The sequence below is a fragment of the Dermacentor albipictus genome, chromosome 5 (genome assembly GCF_038994185.2).
Source record: "Dermacentor albipictus isolate Rhodes 1998 colony chromosome 5, USDA_Dalb.pri_finalv2, whole genome shotgun sequence".
Taxonomy (NCBI): domain Eukaryota; kingdom Metazoa; phylum Arthropoda; class Arachnida; order Ixodida; family Ixodidae; genus Dermacentor; species Dermacentor albipictus.
The window spans coordinates 117,954,652-117,976,543 of record NC_091825.1 but is presented as its reverse complement, the minus strand read 5'-3'; the positions used below and the strand labels follow the sequence as shown (position 1 = coordinate 117,976,543).

General features: G+C 44.9%; 1 protein-coding gene across 1 annotated transcript in view; it reads left to right on the top strand.

The window, feature by feature from the left end:
• The window catches only part of Ipo9 (Importin 9), a 55,865-nt gene that overhangs the window by 16,752 nt on the left and 17,221 nt on the right, over window positions 1-21,892 (top strand). The window contains exons 12-19 of the mRNA XM_065449521.1: window positions 1,372-1,508; window positions 2,869-2,947; window positions 3,100-3,180; window positions 3,830-3,977; window positions 9,393-9,471; window positions 11,343-11,491; window positions 18,076-18,204; window positions 20,937-21,038. Of these exons, the coding sequence (XP_065305593.1) occupies window positions 1,372-1,508; window positions 2,869-2,947; window positions 3,100-3,180; window positions 3,830-3,977; window positions 9,393-9,471; window positions 11,343-11,491; window positions 18,076-18,204; window positions 20,937-21,038 (904 nt within the window). The remainder of the gene's footprint in view (window positions 1-1,371; window positions 1,509-2,868; window positions 2,948-3,099; window positions 3,181-3,829; window positions 3,978-9,392; window positions 9,472-11,342; window positions 11,492-18,075; window positions 18,205-20,936; window positions 21,039-21,892) is intronic.

Here is a 21,892-nt window from a genome sequence, read left to right as displayed (position 1 = left end):
TGCAGTTTGCTCTGATTGGCTACAACCCAGTCAGCCAAGTGAAGCACACAAGGTGCTTGGCACTACACTCGTCTGCATGAAATGTAGATGACTGTGTGATAGATGACTGGTGTAGACGACCGTATGAAGCCGATGCAGTGACGATTTAATGAGGAAAAAATAATTATATACATGGAATTACAAAGGCATATGACGACTAAGGCATCATGGCAACGAGATGTCGATACTGAAATTATGACCACGATCTACCTACAATGACGTGACAATGATGACATGAGCACAATGAGTTAGCGATGATGTTGTGACAATGACAACATGAGGACAACCAGATGAAAAAGCACGAAAGACTATGTTTGCATGACCAAGATGGCATGGCGATGATGGTATGAGAACAGATGCATGATAGCGTCTTTGTGTCAATGGCATAATCATGATGGAATGACATTGGTAGATCTACAAAGGTGGCATGAAGACGGCAGCATGCAATGGGATGAAGATCAAAAGCGTGAAGACGATAGCATGGGAACAATGGTATGATGACAACTGTACGACATCGCAGTTATGACGATGGCATGAGCACAAAGGGATGACGACGAGTGTGCGATGACAATAGCGTGATGATGACTGTGTCACGAAACCTGTATGATGATGATGCAAACAATGCTATTTGCATTAAAAAATAGCCCTACTGTGTCCGGTAATAGTGGCCCCTTTTCATTCTTGGTGTACTTCACCGCAATACATTGTTTATGCTTGACCGCGTAGCATCGCTGTATTGCGGTGAAGCCGACTTTTGGGAACTGGCATTGTGTAATGCTTGACGCTTGCCGTACTTTCCGTGCTTTGAAGCCGTCCGCGGAGATGAAAAAGATGGAATTGGTGCCATTGTTGATAGTGGCAAATTCTTTCATTGAAAAACGCGGAACTGAACAGCACGAGGCTTAGCTGCGAATGTTGAAGTGGCTTGGCCTCGAGTTGCCGCGGTGGCTACGACTGGCAGCAGATTGTCATGCGAGAGCGCTGGTTTGACGCTCCGAGGTAATCAAAATGGCAGGTTTAGTTGCTTTGATTAATGCCATTTCAGACCAGCAGTCACAGCAAAAGGTCCGGTAAGTTGGGCAGCAAAGGGTTTCAATGTCGAAATTTAGAACATACTTGTACATTGGCTCTATGAGATTTATGGAGCTGCCTCAAAGGTGTTTGAATTTCGGGCATGTCTGAAAAATCAAGCGTCTAAAAATCGGTTGTTGGCTGTATTTAGTACACTTCTGCTTAGGCTAACAAATTTGCTATGTCCATACACATTCATTTAAGGACAGTTGGGTGCAGTGCTGTGCTTATAACAATGTTGTGGATTTCCTTTGCAAACAGGTGGAAAATTCACGAGTCATGCATGCTGGGCCTTGGGAGCTGTCGCGATTCGTTTGTGCCTGGAAGCCAGGGCCATGGACTCTTTGACGTGAGGGGCTTCCTTGAGTCGGTGGCACTGCCAGACCTAAGCACAACAGGTAAGGAGTGGCTTTGTGGTGCACACTACTTGGACTTCTTGTTTGAACACTTCCCGGTGATACTTGAAGCTTTGTATGATGTAGCACCTATACTCAGCTTCACCAGTTTCGTGCTGCAAAGCCAAGGCAACGCAACCTGTGAGTGCAGATTCTTCCGCAGCGAGATGTTGTGCCACAGTTTAGAAACAGCTGGACGACTAAGTGGCCTTGACTAGTGGTCTTGTAGGTAGTTGTTTACTTAGAAGCTCCGCTGCACAGTTTTACTTTTTTCTGTGATAAAATACTGAAAGTAGGGTTTTTCAAATGTTTTGAGTAGAAATGTGCAGAGAACAAAAAATTTAATGCAGTGCTGGCCATGTAGACATTAATATGCATTTAAAAAGTACAAACAATGAATTGATTTGACATTGCCTAAATTCATGTGTAGTCGGCACAGCCATAACACGCCAGAGGACTCCCTCCTGGGTAGCGCTCTGTCCTGTGCAAAAATAGCGTCCGCAGACATGCTTGTGTGGTATCATTCCAAGGTGCTCTTTTACGTGAAAGGAACAAATTAGGTGGCATTGAACATGCTTGGAACAGTGTGGAAGGAGCGCAGTAAATGTGCACAAATTCTAATTAAGAAGGTGGCTGCACTTGCGTATGTCAGCAAGCATACCATGTTCAAGTTGATGTTACAACAGAGATCAAGAGGTGGTGCCACCATCCTGTGTGACACGCTGGCCAAGTGCTCCGTCTGAATCCTCCGCTTGCGGCGTCTCTGCAAGGAACTCTCCTTCCCCTCTGTACTATCTTGAAATATCTTGAAGATGCATTCCTTTTTGGTGCCATGGCGAATATGAAACATATTTTTTACCCCTGCTATCACAATGGCTGATCTCACTGCACAGTTGCGGTCTTAGCAGATCTTACCGCTGCTTGCAGACGACGGGGTGCAAAAGGGTTCCTTTAAGATGTGTTCGCCCCCCTGATTGTTTGAAGAAGCCTGTAGCTTCCTAAGTGGTGCACGGAACTGCTGAAACATAGTATAGTGTTATTTTTTGCAACATTTCGACTGCTTATTTGATCAGTCAGAGCAATTGACAGTGATGCACTCTCAAAACAGTGTGGCTTTGGGTATTTCTGAAGTTAACTAATCCCTCTGCCCCTCCTTTGCTACGTTCATAGTCTTGGCAAATATTGTGATTTCAACACAGCAAGTCATTTAACTTTCTCATCTGAAAAGCTACTGCAGATCTTTGTGGAGTACATAAAAATTTGCTTTAAGGCTTGTTGTTTTCTTGTGGATTCCTTCTTAATTTTTAAAAACTTAATTCATGTCTAGAGATATCTTACAATGTATATTACATGTGTTTTTCAGATTCCCCATTTTTGATTGGTCGCTGTCTGTGGATGGCAAGCAGATTTGTCGCTTTCTTGACACCAGAAATGACACAAAGGTTTGGAAAACTTCCTGACCTCCCTATCTGTTGTGTACTGTGACTAACGTTTATTCAGTTTGGACTTCGTGCTTCTCCTATATATTTTTTTATTGTCTTGACATTTCAGTAGGAAATTGCAACTTGCCTTTTTTTTTGCATCTCATTTGCAGGTTCCTCCAAACGACCGTTGATTGCTTACAACAGACTCAGTCAGCCACGTTGCGAGTTTCTGCAGTTCGAGCGATGTGGGGGTAAGTAGTTTTACTGTATTGAATGTACGTATGGGATGAATAGAATGGTGGCATTTAGCAGTGAATTGTGGACTTGAGCGTAATTGCTTCAGTGTAGCTGTGATTGTGTGTTAAGTTTTGCTGTATTCTGGCTGTACCGTTACCATTGCTGTTGCATCCACGCAGAGTCGGCAGATTGGGAATCATTGTTGCTGGCTTCTGATCTGTTAAAATGGGTTCAGAGCTTGGCGCTGCAATAGCAACACGGAAGCACACGACCTGAGAGTACTGAAAAGGCTCTGTCTCTTGAAGTGCTAAATCATGTTACGTCTTGTTACTTGATCCCGGATACGTCAAACTGGGATATATTGAATTGTCTATATCGAACAGTTGTAAAATCTCCTTGAATATCCTATGCAAAAGTATTGTGCTGTACTAAGCATACATTCAACTCTCATTTACTGCCACATTCAATATATCGAATGCTGTGCTGTGCCGTGCCTCTGAAAGTGCGCTAGTATTAATCTGTAAAAAACGTGTCGGAGACAAAAATTTGAAGCATTTTGTGCAGTCCTTTAACCTCTCCTCTTTGCCTTTCTTAAATTAAAAAGATAAGTGAAACTCTTCAGGACGCTGACCTTGGGGCCTTGGTTCTGTTTCCTTTGTCTAGTTTCTGCCAGCACCTCAATAACCACAACCAGTCAAGCCAGCTCATGCCGTTTCTGGCGCCCTTCACAGAGGGTCTCATATCCCTGTCGACGCAGTTCTCTTCTGATGTTCTTGCCTTGGCCATCGAGGCTCTGTCCATCGTCATTACTGTGAGTATCCCCTTTCTCTTTCGAGCTACATCAACCTGTTAAAAGGACTCGTAGAGGAATATATTATCACGTGGTGGTGACGACAGACAAGTGAACAAGGAACGCATAACCAAACTTTAACTGTCATAGCCGTATACTGTGGAATCTCGTTGATACAATCTTCACAGCAACCAGAAAATAAAACATATCGTCCGAAAATCGCATTATCCAAAGCAACCTCCAAAAAATATGAATATAGGTGTACACTCTGTGACAGACTCAATAGCAAAGGTTCGTGTGGCACCACTCGACGCCACACGAACCACAGCCAATGCATTTTTATTCATCAACATTGAAATAGCTCGTCAATTTGCAATGGACTTTCTTCTTTTCATTGTCTGTAAAGAAGCCCTTCTCCAAGTTAAAAAAACAGAAACCGGCATATCCTCACTCAAAGTAACAGCGTTTCACCGCCGGCAGCATGCCATGTATGTTTTTTCCCTCCAGTATGGCCGGTGCCTTAACACATTGTTCGTGGGTCATTGGAATGCTATTTGAAACACTGGAATATGAAGCTACAAGTTATATAAATACCAGTGAAACCCTACTTCTGCAGTCATATTATCAAATTAAGGGTGAGAATGCTATCGTAACAACTATATGAAAATTCATTGCTCTTACGGGATGTTGGCTGGGAAAAGAAAAGAAAATGTGTTATCCCTGAAAACGTATTACAATGCAGTCTACATCTTACGATATCAAGAAGAACGAAAACTCCTATCGTTATAACCGATCATTGCTATATCTGGACTGCCATAAAAAGAAAACTGCCGAACATACCTTTGTAGCTCCGAAACCAAATTTACCGCCTACGATAAAAAAACTGACGTTGTAGAAAGTAGGCTGTGAAAAATAAAGCATTTATTAATGCAATCGATGATATATCAAACAGTGTGGTGATTGCGAAATAGTTTGATATAGCCAGAATTCAGTATATAAAATCGCCTAAAAAAATCCGTAAAGAACTTCTGCAAATCAATCAATGAACCAAGGGTGGGATCGAGGATCGTTGTTCGGAGCGCATATTTGGTTGTGCCACCTAGGCCGCGCTGACTTTGTTAGCCAGGAGCGGGCGGTCGATTGTGCCGCACGCAATTAGCATAGGCTGCGCCGACTTCATCAGCCGCGTGAAGTCGGCGCAGTCTAGGCCAATTGCGCGTGGTGCAACAGAACGCGTGCTCCGAACAACGATCCCCGATCATACCCCAATCGTAGTGCAGTAAATACTCACTTGAAGCTTCACACAAATTATTTGTTTATTTGGCATAAAGTACTGCAGAAATGTAGTCTTTTTATTGGCAGCCGTGTGCTTGAACAAGGAGTCCTCAACATAGTCTAAACGATCCACAAGCGATAGGCCGGTGCCCTCTATTGTGCCGCAGTAGTGGCGTAGAAGGGCCAAAGCAGCTACAGCCTCAGTTGAAGTCGGGAGCGGGGCACCATAAGCGCTTGTGGGATCAACTTTGGCAGCGTCTTCGTTTGGCCTCTACTTTTGCTGCGATCTCCACATCATCAATCGAAGCCTTTTGAAACACTGTCAATAACAAGGTATTGGGTGGTGCCTTCCAAGGCGTCTATGAGGGAGCCCAGTGAGCATGCGCTGTCGTGCGTTTTTGTGGATGCAAACCGTCGCTTCTCGCGAGGTGCAGCCGGCAGGCGCAGACCGCGGCACCGAGGAGGAGTCAGTATGGCAAAGGCAATGCGTTGTTGACGTTGTCAAACTAGCCAAGCTAATGCGTGGGTATGCCGCTACGTTCAAATGGCACCCTCGGCGCGATCGATGTGTGCAGCTATAGTGCGCAGCAGTCGGGAAAGGCCATCGCGCCACCGCTGTCTTCGAGGTTGTTGCGGGAAAGCTCGCCACCTGTCAACAGAGTGCACATGGTGCGGGTTGGCGAAATTCGATATATCGATTTTACGTTCGACCCCGTTCGAAATAAAAAATTTAAACTGCATGCGATTTTCCAGGTGATATAGAAAGGGTTTGATATATCGAGGTTTGACTGTACCTGTAAACAGCATGTTCAAGCATTAGGCACACTGAAATAGTCTGAAATCTGCACTTGCTTGCGTGGAAGTTTCAGGTTCACAACTGCAGTGTGCATCGCGTCCAGCTGCTGCGTGAACACTCGCGGCTATAATTTAGCATGCATGAAATCAATGAGCGAATCGATCGATGGCAGTGCATTTTGGTTAAACATCAGGGTCGATGTCATACCTGGGCCTTTGTCAGTCTCGTCGTCACTGCCGCTGCTGTCATTGCTTCCATTGCACAACGCCACCATCGATAGCTTCGTCGGATATTATTCACAGAACAATGCAGCACTATCTGCACTGAGAAACTCCTCATTCCAAGCACACCTATTTTATCGCCAGTAGTGACATGCTCCCACAGTTCGGTAATGTCAGCGGCTTCCACCGTGTTGGTTTCACAGATGGGGGTTTCGCCCTGGCAAACAAAGCCCACCTTTTCCATTGATCAGTATGGCCTTTATGATCATGGTGCTGCCAGTTTTCAGAATCGTCGATGTCCTCAACTGCGCAAGCTCGTACTGTGAGTCTTGCAAAATTTGCAGCTTCGTCTTAAGTGACACAGCTTTTCACTTTGCCGGTGCACTTACCGTTGCTTCCGCGGCGCATTTCCACACTTGCTGAGAAAGAGAGGGAAATTGTAAAAAGAGAGCGCAGGCACGATTCACTTTTTTTTTTTTGACAGTGCAGCTGTTAAGGGCTACTTTCCCCACTATCCTGTCCGGGTGTACAGAAACATCCCGAAGGTAGTGCATTGCTGGGATAATTCGCGGCGGAGGTGACGCAAGCGTTAAGCACTCCCTCATACGTGGGTTGATCCCGAAGATAGTACAATACTGGGCCGACCAGTGGCGGAAGCAAAGCAGGTGCTCAGCACTTCCCATACGTGTGCCGATTGGCGGCGTAGGTGCAGTTCACCATTAAGGGGCCCACATACACAGCTTTGCTGGTCATTCTTCTTTACAGAGTGGAAGAGCACTGAGTTTTTTATTGTCTCTTCTCTGGCAAAGCTTCTCAGGACTTTGTGATTAAAGTTTTTTGTCTGTCTGTCTGTCCTCTCTGGACGATTGCTGGTGACGCAGCCGCAAGGCAGCTGGCGCCATCTTGTGGCATGCTGCACCAACTTGCGATGCTCTCCGTGGCTTTTGCAATCGTCTTGCGGGCAAGATGAGCTGTGCAGTAATGGCGGCAGATACGAGCTTGCATAGGCAAAGTTTTCGCCCCGTCTCGGTTAAGTGGAACTTCGCAACGCAAATTTCACGATTATTCTGCATGGAAAACGCCGCCAAAAGGCAAAGTTTCGATCGTTATAGCCGATTTGTGGCGACTAACATATTGTTATATATGCTTTTTTCTTCTCATAGCCTTAATGCATAGGTTGATACTCTTAAGTTGGCTCATCGTTTTACCCGATATATCGTTATATCTGGTATTGTTATAAGTAGACTGCACTGGATGCAGAATGGTATCAACGAGATTCCACTGTGTCTCGGCCAACACCCTTACACCAGTGTGTTACGAGATTTCTCTGCCTTTCTTTTTAGTTGACCATTCTGGATTATGGGTGGCTCTAGAAAAGTCAGCGCCACCTGTGTCACCAAGAGCATTATGGGAACCTTGAGGGTCAGTTTCGGTTTTGGAGGCCATGCTATAGCGATGCGCTGCGTAGCTAAATGCTGTGGCGTCCACTAGGCGCCGTGACAAAGTCGCTCCCCATCGAAACGCTCAGAAAGCTATGTGCTCCGATTGGTCTCTGTGGGTGCGCATGGCAACACAAGCCAGCCCAAGCTCGAGCTTCGACGCACACTGTCTCGTGCTTTCTGCGTACTCTGACGCTATGCACAGCATGTGTGGGGCCAGCAGCTGATGCTTTTTAACGCGATAGCGTTAAGGAGCTCGTGTCGCAGAAAAGCCGGTGTCGTCGGCGTTGGCCGTGAGCGAAAAATGGCGGAAGGCAATTAATAGATAAAAACTTTTTTCACAGGATCTTCAGCTACCCTTGCCGACGCAACCTTAATTCCGTGAGAAATGTCTGAGAAGTTATCTGCCCATGAAACATGTGAAAGGCTTGTAAACCTTGTCGGTCGGTTGCTGCATTGTATGCTCTTGTGTGGTTTTCAAGATAAAAAAACATTCACAGGAACCTTGTAGTTGTGGCCGGTATACACCAAGGTGTAGCTTTCAGCAGACGGCTTGGACGTAAGCATCAGTAGCACGCAATGTTTGCATGCCATTCGTCAGTGGCCCCCGGCAACTTGAAAGACACATTCAGCAAGATCCAGTAAAAATAACACTGTCGGTATTCAAACCGGCCTGAGGCATATTCTAGTGCATAACACACATGGCTAAGATCCCCATGGGGAACTGTTTATGCCCCCAATTGGTTTAAATGTGCATATGGACAGCTGAAGTACAACATTGTAGTAGTGCACCACATAAAACTTCATGTTCTCATGATGTGCCACTGTCTTATCAGCAGTGAGTCATGGCTGTGTGTTTAATTTGTTTAGCCAAAGAAGCTCATGTCTTTTGAGCTTTGCTGCATAGCATACCTGACAGGCAAAAAGTGGGTGCCATAGTATTGTACTGGCTTGTCATTTTGTGGCCACTTGTTTTGCACTTATCTTTGTTGTGCTATGTAACCTGTTGTGCTATGCAGGGAAAACACGGGGAATGAGGAAGATGGAAATTCAAGACTTTGAGCAAAGCAAGAACAAGGTGAAAGCAGGAGCCAACGTTTTGGCAAGTGGACTTGCCTTGAAAAAGACAAATCCACTTGTCAAAACGTTGACTCCTGCTTTCACCTTGTTCTTGTTTTGCTCATCCTGTTGTGGTATGGTTAGTTAAGACACTAGAAGAAAGGGTTGACTCCAGTTATGTGTGGTGCATCCTATATGGGTGGCTGCAAGTGAAGCAGCTGACGGTGTGCCTTCCCTCAAGATTCCCATAACAGCCTTACTGGCCACCGCTTTAGGGCGCATGCTTTCTATTGTCATCAATTCAATCAATTCTATTGGCCATGGCGACCGTACATGTGAAAGTACTTTGGAATCCATGAGGTCGGACTGGCGTACCAATGCTCCAGTTTTGGCATTAAATTCAAGGAAGGAAGCATTGACCTCTATGTTCTGCTGTAATAGTCAACGTTTTCACACCAAAATATTGAGAATAGTGCTTTTAAAGAAAACTTTGCTGGTCTAAACTGATTTAGGTTGCTCTTTAGTGCCCCTTTATGAGTTGGCCAAATATCTTAAGTTTCTCTAACGGCATGAACATTTGTTTGTGTTTGTCTTTTGTTTTGCAAGCACGGATGTTCTGACGACTGTGGCACATTTCTTCTTACAGGTTGACCCACAGTTCACGCATACTATCGAGAACAGGGTGTCGCCTCTCGCCATTGCTGTGTTCTTGAAGTACAACAGTGGTAAGTCCATGATACTTTTCCACGTATTTAGGTGATGTCTTGAAGTACCCGATTTTGTATGTATGCAGAAGGCACTGTTAAATTTTGTGAATGGTCTCTGCGAGGAGCAGCCTGCGAATTTGCTGATAATGTTGTTCCAGAACAAGGCTGTCTCTTTGAACGTGATTGGCACGGTGGAGTCTTTGTTCAGACGTACTCTCTTGGATGTCTAAGCCAGGTGCTGCGCATGCTGCAGAAAGCATTCCGTTTTCCTCAAAACGTGTGCTTGCCTTTCTTTTTCTGCTGCTGTCGGAAATAATGATAGAAAATAATTGTCATCTTTCTGGTGACACGTTGACACATATTTCAATGAGCAGTTTTCCGGCTTCTAGTAAGCAATGCAAAAGACAACTGCTGGCTCATAAACGGCAGGGCTTGCAGCTGGCAAAGTGGTGGGAGATGCTGTGTGGGACCACCTGCTGCGCTAATACCAGTGGTTATGTCATTCAGGCTGCTGAACGTGGGGTTATAGGTTCACTTCCTGGACATAGCAGCTGCGTTTTGGTAGAGGCAGGTTTAGGTGAACGCTTAAACCCAGTGGCTGTGGCATTCTGCTGGTTAGCACAAGGTTGTGGGCTTGATACCCAGCCATGATAGCTGCATTCCGATGGGTGCGGTGGTCAAAATAAATCCAGGGCCTTCCACTATGGCACCTGTCATGGCCTGAGTGACGTTTTGGGATATTAAACCAAATCAATCAATCAATCAGTGAACCAATCAACTCTCCTCCGTGGCCTGCTGTGCAGACTTGAGACATAAAGTCTCGCAAATTAATTGCTTATCTCCGAGCAAACGCGCCAAGTTCCATGGTGCACATGACATTTAAAACAAGCTTATACAGTGTGTCACTGGCGAAACGTCACCGATGACAGCGGAGTGTTGCAGCTCCCAGCAGTCCAGAACCATCGAGGATATTTGAGGGTATTAAAAGCATCGAGGGTATTTAAGGGTTTCTTCTTGGTTTCCATAACCTTTGGTGCAAAGTACTGTGGAAAAGTTGGATCTATGCATGTGTTAATGCATTCGGAATTGTGTAGAGGCAATAGCTTTTTCACCTCCAGACCTGCTAGCTCCTATGCAAAGTCTACCCTCTCCTGGAAAGTTGTGTGCGAGGAAATAAAGTTGCAGTGCTTCAGTATGCTATTACAGTTATACCTCGTTTCAACAAGGTTGTATCCAATGAGAAAACATTTTCATTATGTTCATTGTTAAAAGCATGTGCACTGATATCAGCAGAGAAAATGAAATCTCTATGCTAGATACCTCTAAGCTAGAAAAGGGTCTCCTGCTGATTTTTATAGACAGTCGGTGGCTTTCAGTATATGTACGTTGCACAGAAACAATAAATTGCATACATGTGCTTGTCACCGTTGCTAATATGCGAGCATGAGATCTGTTTGATCGCACCAGATTGGCACGTTGGCTTACCGGCTGCGATCTAACCGAGCCAAGCTGCTGGCCAAAAGTGCATGTACTTACAGAATGCGCTGTTTCAAGTTGCTCTTGCTAAGTAGAATCACTGACTAATTCTTCAGACATGAAGGAGGCTGCCCACTTGCCCCTAGCTACATTTAGTTGGCATCCGTTGTTGAACCTCTGGGAAAGAAGCTAAGTTGGCTTTGAAATGCTGGGTTTATCAAGCCCCACTTCATTTGTTGTAGTTATTATTAACTTCATAAGAGCTCCGGCTTGACTTGCCAATCGTTTAGCCATTTGCACCAGGCACATGCGCATCTTGTCAGCATCATTATGGCACTGCTGTAATGTATGTGTCTAGATAAAATTAAATCGCTTATTTCATAAACTCCTTGTTATCGTGCTTCTCTTCTCAGACCCCATCCTGGTGTCGATATGCCAGGACATCTTCAAGGAGCTCTGCCACAACCCTCTCTGCTGCGGAGCGTTGCAGCAGCGGTTGCTCCCCACGATAATCTCGATTCTCCAAGCGCCCCTGGACAAGATACCATCTGGTCTGCAGGCGGTGAGTCACTGGGTGGGCAGTGGGAGGCATAGGTCAGCACAATACGTGGATACTCGCTCACATACTTGCTCGACAATATTTTCGCAGGTTATGTACAGTAAAACCTCGTTAATTCGGATTTCACGGGTCTGAAAGAAATGTCCGAAATAACCAAACGTCGGATTATCGAGGGTATCAAGAAAACAATAAGCAAATGCATACTACATCAACCCACTTTTATTTACTGAATGAATCGGCAAGTCCTGTATCTATTTTGCTCAAAAACAGCGCAGAAGCTGCAATTCTGATGTCGTGACTGATTAGCATTCGCAGCAGAAAAGGCCTCGCGACTTCCTTCGCAGCGCAGCTGTGGCGCACGTCTTCATCTGAGACGCTTGTCACACCGCACACACATCCCGATAATTTTTTCGCCAGTGTCGCCAGGTCGCTATCCATCGCGGTGTAGATAGTGCTCTTCACCCTCGACAGCTTCGCACTGAGTAAAAGCAAAACTGCTGTTTGGTGCAACAGTCGCGAACAAAACCGCGGCCGCTGTCGACGGGATCATGCATGGCGACCTTGCGGTTCTGAAGGCCTTGCGGCTGACGCGCGCACCAAGTCAAAGTGAAACTACTTTTTTCCGCAACTGCCGTAGTCAAAACCGCGGCCGCTGTTGACCCGGTCATGTATGGCAACTACGCAGTCGCGAAGGCACACCACCAATGCGGTGCTTAGTGCAGCGGTAAACGCAAGAAGAAAGGCTTTAAAGGCACAAGTAGGCACGATGTGTTCTAACGCTGCTGTCACTCGCATACGATTTCCACTGATAACTATGGCAATGCGAACTACGCCACTTTGTTTTAGCGGACGCTCACACCGTTGTTGCTCTTTTGCGTCGCACATTTTCAGCGCTCTGCGCTTGCCAAGCTCCGAGAGTTGTCCGAATTAACCGATGTGCAACCAGACACTTCCGAATTAACGAGAGTTTCATTAGTGAATAATGCATAAGCCTGCTGGGACCAGAGGACGAGCTCGAATTATTCTGTTTTCCGAATTAACGAAGTTTTACTGTACTCACACCCACTCATACGCACCAACAATCAGTCGTGTTCATAGTCACTTCCATTCACACTTACCGGTACACACTCATGCTCATATACTCTTGTCTACTCGCTTACATATGTACAGTCGCCGACCGATTTTCCAGACCTTGCAATCTAACACTCCGAAAAACTCGTTCAGCCAAAAAAATAACATTTATTAGGCTTAGAGCAGCTTAAAAAATCTCTAATAACACCCTGCCTCATACTACGCTTGGAGGCTATCGGATTTGGTTGGATTTGCGCAAGAGTGACGTCTCTGTATACGGTCTGACAAGAGCGTCAACACGTTGGCGATCTGCAATCTCTGTTTATAGATATCACCATAGAGATTGAAGAAACTAGTCACACTTCTTTGCATCACTTGGATCTTGTACAGTATAGCTCTCGCGAAGGTACGTGAGGTGGTGCCAATCACAGAAATGCAAAGCCGCACAAGCACACACAAAGGCGCGACGTCATCTCCGAGACACCTGCTCTGTGGACACACCACGTACAAATAGCAACCAAAACTTTAAAAAATAAATAAATAAGTTAATAAAAATGGATCCCGCATTAAGTGATTATGACAATAGTGCTGACTGAAAAAAGAAACAAACAAATATATTTCGTCCCATAGAGCATTTTGTCAGCCAAGGAAGAGCGGGCATGGCTTACGAGACTAGAGAATGTCACACACACTCTATTGAAAATGTGCGCGTCCCAATTTTGGAGGGTGTAGAGCAGGCCACTGGAAGCCAAGCGTGGCCAAGCCAACGAAAAGTCGGACCCTTGAGATCAGCTAACGTGAATCGGAACGAGCAATTTAGTACGGAAATTTGTACTTTGGAGCCTAAATTTGTCCGAAAAATTTGTTGGGAAAATGCATTAGCTCTAGGGGAACCCTGACGGTGTATTTATGAAGTTCGGAATATCCATCATATCCGAATTTTCAGAGTCCGAAAAATCTCTCGGCGACTACTCACATCTACTCACACCCTTCATCATTAACGCTCGGTGTTAAGCGTCTCAAATAAGCGTGGAGTGAGCTTTAGTCCGGGTACATGTGAGCGTGTATGCCAGCCTATGCAGCGATATGAGTGTGTTGAGTGGCATTCTCTTGTTTGCTTGTTAATTAATCGACAACACCTCTGCATTTGTCATGATCAGCAGTGGCTGAGGAAAGCACATTTTGGACTGGAGCCAAAGTTTTGACAAGGGGGAGTTGTCTTCGTCATATTCAAAGCATCAGCTTATTTAGGCCCCTTGTTCAACCACTGTTCATTTCAGTTTCACTTGAAGGTGTTGATCATCTTCTGGTGAATCTCTGATGTGTTCAGATTACACATTTGTCAGGCTTCATTAACTCTTTGACGGTTTTTGCCGTACATGTACGGCAGCGGTTTTCTGTCCCGCAAGGTCTTCGCCGTACGGGTACGGTTTCGATCCTCCGTTTGAAATTTCTCGCCATAATGACGATGCACGCTTACTGGGAGGTGCTGCCACCTCTTAGGACTTACAAGAAGCGTTTGAAATTTGTGCTACCTTCTTGGGGAGATAAACAGGACTGACTTCAAGCTTCAGCACGTTGCGCAGACTGCGGCCACACCCGTTTTGCGGTTTCGGTTTCGCCGCGTGATCGCAACGGAGGCGCGCGAAACGTCATTTTTCTCTTTGTCGGCACTCTCTTGCAAATGCTGTGGAAGTTGATTTCTATTTTGATTGGCGCTGCTCTGAGCTTGTTTATAACCGCCGCTCGCGAGGTATTCTCGCTCTCAGCGGCAACGCGCTTTCGCGGTTTCGGTTCCGCCGCAACGGAGGCACGCGAAACGTGATTTTTATCTTTGTCGGCACGCTATTGCAGAGGCGGCGGAAGTGGATTTCTATCTTGATTGGCACGGCTCTTAGCTCGTTTATCACCGCCGCTCATGAGGTATTCTTGCTCTCTGCGGCTGCGCGGAAACTCGTGTTTCAAGGAGTACCACACTCTAAAATACTATTGAACATATTGCAGTTCTGAGTGATACCGACACCAAAATACTGTTCCTAATTTTTTTTACTATTTATTCCCGACTTTATACATCTTGTACATTCAATATCCGCAATAAAATAATTTGACCACCCGGGAAAGTTTTCTTCAAAATAATTTGACCCTCAAAGGGTTAAAAGCAAAGAGCTACTGCAGTAAAGCCTTGTTTTAATTCAGATTTCATGGGACTGAAAGAAATGGCTGAATTAACTGAATGTGGAATTATTGAGTATCTCAAGAAAACAATAAGCAGGTGCTTACTATGTCAACATGCTTTTATTTAGTGAATGAATGGGAAAATCATGTTTCTGTTCTGCACAAAAATGGTGCAGAAGCTGCAATTCTTGTCATCTCGAGACTGTTTGGCTCTTGCTGTGGCAAAGGCCTATGCCTTACTTTACAGTGCAGTCAAGGTGCGAGCATTCGTCTGAGACACGCTTTTCACTGCCACATGCCCACCCCGCTTATTTTTTTGCCAGTGAGCTGGTCACCACCAGATCATCCGTCCATCGCGATGTAGTCGGTGCTCTTCACACTCAACAGCTTTTCACCAAGTCAAAACATAATTACCATTTGCTGCAACAACTGCAAACAAAGCTGCAGTCGCTATCAACGTGATCATGGACGATGACTAAGCTGTTCTTTTAAAGACACGCTGCAGGTGCGCGCCAAGTCAAAACGAAACTACTGTTTGCTGCAATCGCTGCGGACAAAACCGTGGTGACTATCGACGCGATCATGGATGGCGACTATGCAGTTATGAAGGCATGGGGCATATTTGGTGTTATGCGCGACGTTAAATGTAAGAATAAAGTCTTCAAAGGTACAAATAGGCACAGATTGTTCCTGTGTTGCTGTCATTCATGTAGGATTTCCGTTAGTAACCATGGCAATGCGGACTCCGCCACTTCATTTCGGTGGGATGCTAGTGCCGTTTCACATTTCGCACCTTTGTGGTGTGCCGCGCTTGCCGAGCTCTAAGAGTTGTCTGATTTAACCAATGTGCGGCCGAATATGTCCAAATTAGTGAGAGTTTGATTGCAATAAATAATGCTTATGGCCAGCGGAGACCAGAGGATGAGTCCAAATTATCTGATATTCCAAATTAGCAAGGGTCGAATTAACGAGGTGTTGCTGTATGTGAACATTGATGCTGGGGTTAAATGCAGGAGAATTTTGCTAGAAATTTGTCAAGGGACAGTACAGAGAAAAAAGAAAAATTAGGGGAATACAAGAAGAGCTGCAGAATCTTTACTTTTAACCAGGACCATGCATGTATCATTTTGCAGCCAGAAAAATTCATCAACCAGAAACATATAAACATGGTTCTTCACATCTACTACAGGCATTGCTACAGAATGTAACTACATTACTGAACTACATTACGAAGTGAAATTGGATGTCTGTTACTGTTCGGAAGTGTGCTACTGTAGGCTATACTTCTATCTTCTGAGCTAAGCAGGTAGTCTGCGTGGACAAAAAATTTTTTTTTTGTTCTGAAATAAACCGTTATGCTTCTTTCAAACTGTCTGAAATTAAGATCTAGCAAAAAGGAATATGTACATCGATAATGCTAAACAAAACAACAGCACACAAAGTAAGGACAAACAGAAAACGTACAAAGGCGCTGTACATGATGCTTTGTTTGTTTCTTCAGTTTGACCTCTCCCTAGCAAATGAGTCTCTCTCCAGTCAGGCCAAAACAAAGGGCTGCAGATGGAAAGGGCAAAGCTGCACGGCCTGCGTGACGACCCCAGCGTCGCCAACGTGCCCGCCACACTCTAGCACTCTCCCCATCCAAGATGGCATGCAGTTTGAATTATCGGTGGTGGTGCCAATTTCAGTGTGAATTAGCGGGATGTGTTACATATTGCTTTTAATACATTGTTAGATAACCTGTGGCAGCTACTTCGAATTATCCAAAATTTTGAATGAACAAGTTGTGAATTAACTAGCTTTTATTGTAGCAATGTACTATGTGCATGTCAAACTCCCGTTCCCCTGGAAGTGTGCTTCTTCTAATGGAGATGCAATCATGTCTTGCGTTGCCGAAAATATTTAATGCTTACAAATAGCGCTGTTTTGGCAGATGCTGTCAAAATATAGATTGAATCTGAAGGGCAGTACATACCATGGAACGAACCTGAGCAGGGTACTCTCAGATCTGCTTGTCGTGCATATAGATGGCTTGTACAAACCGCAGCTGTTCATTTTCGGTAAAAGCAGTTTGGCATTTTGTTTAAGAATTTAAAAGCCTTCCGGTGTGATATGTGTTCCACAAGAAAGCATGGATGACATTGTATCTTTTCACTGAGTGTTGTTGGGCATGGGAGGCCGAAGTGGAGATGCTGCACTCTCGGGCTTGTCTTCTTGTAGGCAAGGGCTTCTGCGAACTGCTTCCACGAATGGCATTTTAGAATTCTGCGAGTGGCCAAAAGGAATCCGACCCCAACTTCCACTTATACGGATGTTTACATGACCATTTGACATGAACAAGACGACCACACACCACATCCACACTTCGTGGAAAGACTGTACTGCAGCAGGCTCATCGCTGTGGGATTCGCAAGTCTGCGCTGAATGCATTTCATTCGTGCTCGCACAATTACATGTGGATGGGAATGGACTGGGACTTTCTGCACACTGAAAGCCATGTTCAAAGCTAGCACCGTGTCCGTACTTTTAGCAGTCACCAGCGCACAGGCCAGAGGGCTGAATGGGCCGAGAACAAAGGAACGTATGGGCCGTGAGGTGTCGGAGAGCTGTACAGCATGCAAAAAGAGATGCCCGGACTTGGGATTGTCAAGAAGTGAGGACGACTAGATCTAACAGCAAGTCATTTCTGAAACCTGGCACAACAGTCCGCCTTGCTCGTTGCCCCCGTATGCCGTTCGGCCGTTGAAACGGCATATAGTTGGTAGTATTGTAAAGGACATGCGACCGGGCATGTTCATGCGAGATTCATGGCACAAGTGCACTGATGGCGGCACGGCGCATATTCATGCAGGCTAGTTTGCTTCCATTTTTACCTTGTCTGAAATAAAGAAGCGCAGCACAAGGCACACTGCAGTCTTGCATCCGGTTGATGCTGGCTTTTAGGGTTACCATTTTAGGGTTACCAATCGGTATATCAGACCATCTCACAGTGCAAGCGACTTGAAACCTTTGTGAGCAAAAAAGTAAGTCAGCTTTTGTGCGTACAACACAGCTTTGGAGGAGCAAATCAAGAGTTCCTGCTTTTCACGATTTCAAGGAAACTGCTCGAGACTCGTGGAGATCTCAAATAAGCTTCAGATAAGCATATATTATATTTCGAATTATCAATATATCAAACTATTTCGCAATTTCCTTCAAGTTCGATATATCCAGGAACCCTGTACCTTTAAGGGGGCAGCAGGCTTTCGTGTGCACCTTCTGTAGGTGTGAATGTGAGAGTTGTTCCTTTCAAAGTACCTAGTCTGGCATTTCATTATCTTCTGGCTTACATCTGTTTTCAGGTCTCATTAGACGTTCTCCAGACAATCGTCCGTAGCAGTGCACCACCCCTCGCGGAGCCCCTCATCACACAAGCATTTCCCATGGTTGTGCAGTGCGTCATGCAGACAGATGACAATTCGACATTACAGGTGCGTACTTGGCCGTTGCGTGCCCATGAGTGTTTGAAGCGCATTGTTTATATTTATTCGTATTTTTGAATGAAAATAAATAGAGTCCTTGTCACTGTACGCTGGCTACAGCTGCTCCATTTTGCTTGGTTGGGTAAAATAAAGATAACTTAATTAAGAAAACCTAGAACAGGAATGATAAAATTTTGAACTACCTAATGCTTTTAAAATATAAAGCAGAATATGTTGCAGTGAGAAAGTAGAAGTCTCCCACGCAAGGTTGCCGTGTGCTGTGCTGTCAATATTAACCATTTTTGCCAGCGTCTTCAAAGAGACGCTGAAGTGTGCTCACTGCGTTGCAAATTGCAATCCACTGTTTTGGTACATCAGGCATATCATTGCGTTTTCTTGACTTGGGCTTTCATGTTTTTCGATACGTGCTGCGATGGTAATCGTGGACGTCGTGATCCTCCAGGCACTGCTGCATGATTTAAGTAAGAGGTCTGCTCGAAGAATGCGCCACTGTCTTGCAAATAGCGCTGACAATGCAGTATGATGAAACGGCATTAGTAGATTCTCAGGCGGGAAAGTCCAATAAACTTAACTTTCTGTCATGTTGAAGTGAAACAGAAGTACCTAGTATTTTCATTATCTGCAGTTGAGAATAACTTGCTGAATATAAGCGCGACATGTTATGGGAGCTGGTACTGGCACTTTTGTTGTGGTGACTCCAATTTTGTTCAGCGTTTACATTATTTGCTCATGTATGAAAGCGCTGTTCTTGACTTTAGTGTCCTCTGTAAACCAATAACCAGCTGGAGCTGCCACGAATTCATCTAGTGATTAATAATAATAAAAGTAATAATACCATAGACTTCCATTATTTCGACTCTGGTTAATTCTATTCCAACTGAATGTTCTGGCCAGCACCCATGCCTTTCTATGGGCCGAAATATTCGTTATTTCAATCCTGAAATTGGCCTTTACCAGACCATTTGAACTTGAGCAGTCAATTCACACGCATATTACCCATATGGTGATCCCAATAGTTATCCTTTTAGTGGCTGCATCTGTCTCGGCGTAGACTAGGGCACAGTCATTGGGTTGAACGTGCGTCATCTCCCGTCAAAAACGCCCATTTTCAGCCTGGCCTTTGGAAGGTTTTTAAGCAATAACCGTAACTCACAGTCTTCAATTATGGTACTTACCAAAGTCCAATGCGTGCCCTTTTCTTTTTCTTCTTCACTAAAATTGAGCCAAAAATTGCTTGCATAGTGCCATCGGATACAAAATCGAAATCGCCTTTGGAGCTTTTTTATGCTTTACTGCATGATACAGATGTGGATGTATTATGGCGAAACTGACTTTAGGAAACCAGTCACCATTGTGCAACACATACGAAACCCTTGGCCATTTTTCTTGCTAAAAAAATCAGATGTGCGTTATGTTTCTACTTTGTTTGGGAGCTTTAATGTCACTTCTGTGTTATTTTTCTGCAATGGACACAACAAGTGGCATGCATTTGATTAGGGGCCATTAGAATCGGGCTCATACTGCCAAATGAATCAGTAGTCTGTTTTGGCATTTTTTCCGCATCTTGTTTAATTTAACCTGCTGAATAATTTGATTGGTTTTGTCGGTCCGGCCTGGGTTGGATTAATGGAATTCGGCTGTAGTAAAAACCTAATGGTCGATCAGTTGTTTGATCTAACGGAAATGTGTTAGCACTAACCCTTCGCAACCCGCCGTGGTTGCTCAGTGGCTATAGTGTTAGGCTGCTGAGCACGAGGTCGCGGGATCGAATCCCGGCCACGGCGGCCGCATTTCGATGGGGGCGAAATGCGAAAACACCCGTGTACTTAGATTTAGGTGCACGTTAAAGAACCCCAGGTGGTCGAAATTTCCGGAGTCCCCCACTACGGCGTGCTTCATAATCAGAAAGTGGTTTTGGCACGTAAAACCCCACAATTTTTTTAACCCTTCGCAAGCCTTAATAACAAACAACATGCCTAGAAAACTCCACAAGGTTCCTTAACAATGCCTAACGCATGTCACTTCACTCCTAATGTTCCACTTTGCATTCTGCATCAATCGCGTGCGTTCACTTTTGTACATTTTTTCATTACCGCAGATACATGTACTATTTCATTCTTTCTGCAACGTTCCTCAGTGCGACTTTCTGTGCTGCTCATATATGGCACATCGTCCATTTGAAAACTACCCAAAGACTCCTTCACAAGACATGTGTGAAGCTGTCTAATGCCACAGGCAATCTGCTGCAGCATGCCACGGCGTGATTCTTTCCTTTCCCCTGGCTGTCTGCCAGCTATGAGCGCAGAAGCGCGATGTCACACGCCAGCTGTATTCCTGTGGGCTCCTAAGGTGTGACATTACGTCACCTTCTCCCTCCTGCACACACCCTCTCTTACCTTCTCCCTCTGTTTCACCCCTCCATTTGGGATGTTGCACGCTTTCCTCCTCCTCTCACATGCCATGGGATAACCAACAGATGTGCAAGGTTTCTGTTCACATGAGCATCCCAATGCTGATGCATTAAAATATAGAGTAGTTATAAACACCTGAAAAGATTTATTGTCAGCAATTTGCTATAAGTTGGTAGTAGTGTCAACATTATATTTTTATTTTGTGCTGCATATTTTTACCATTGCTGTAACATTTTTGTAGTTAGATTGAAATGTAGATTTGCTGAGCAAAAATGCTTGAGTTGACTGTTTTGTGCACATTCTTTACAGAATGGTGGCGAGTGTATCCGGGCATACGTGTCAGTTGCATATGACCAGGTTGCTGCCTGGAGGGATGAACAGGGTCAAACAGGGCTTTACTATATTGTCAAGGTAAGAATTTATAATTTTTTTTTTCACTTTTGGCTGCTTGATGCCTTCCTGTAAGAAGCATGTTAAGGTGGAGTTATTATTTTGTTAATGTCAAATGCTTTTGTGCTGCAGGTGGGCACTGAATTAAGGGTATTGGGACTTCAGAGTAGAGCTTCTTTTGTAAATGTAGCATATCAAATAATTTGCCTTTAGCAGAAATCATTCTAAAGTGAAAATTTTTGGTCAGAATTCAACATTTCGAGATAGTCACCTCCAATCTGTTGAATTTAAGTGTGCTTGCTGTGCTAGTTCGGTCTGTATTAGTGAGTAATGAAGGCAGAGTCCAGCTGGCAGTGCGTGTCATTGCCGATTAGATGTAAGTAGCCAGTTGCCGTAGATCCTGAACAAATCTGGTCCGGGTCAGCTGCTTGGCAGTTTGGACTAAGCTTAACTTGGTTTTGAAGAGGATTTATGGTGGCCACCGTCTGCTTTCTTGATGAATAATTGCTGGTCAGGTTGCCCATGCACTGTTTGTACTTTGGCGGGGAATCTGTTACCAGTCTCCTTATGAAATGGTTCCTGACTGGCACTAATCTGCCCCCTGCACCATGCTTCTCGATTTTGCGTCATGTAGGAAGCAGCTCTGCATAATTTGGTTCTCCTGCACTCGCTACTGTGGTAGGGAAGGCTGTGTAGGTGTCATGCAAGATACTTATAGCAGATGACATGTCGATGACGCTGTACTCATTGACCGGGAGCGTGGGGACGACTGTTTCCCTAACTTGTGACTAAAACAGCCAGTTCAAGGGGCAGAAGGATGCAACCGACGATTTTGAAACCCACAAGGCTGTCGGAACACTTATGTGCATGCTTAC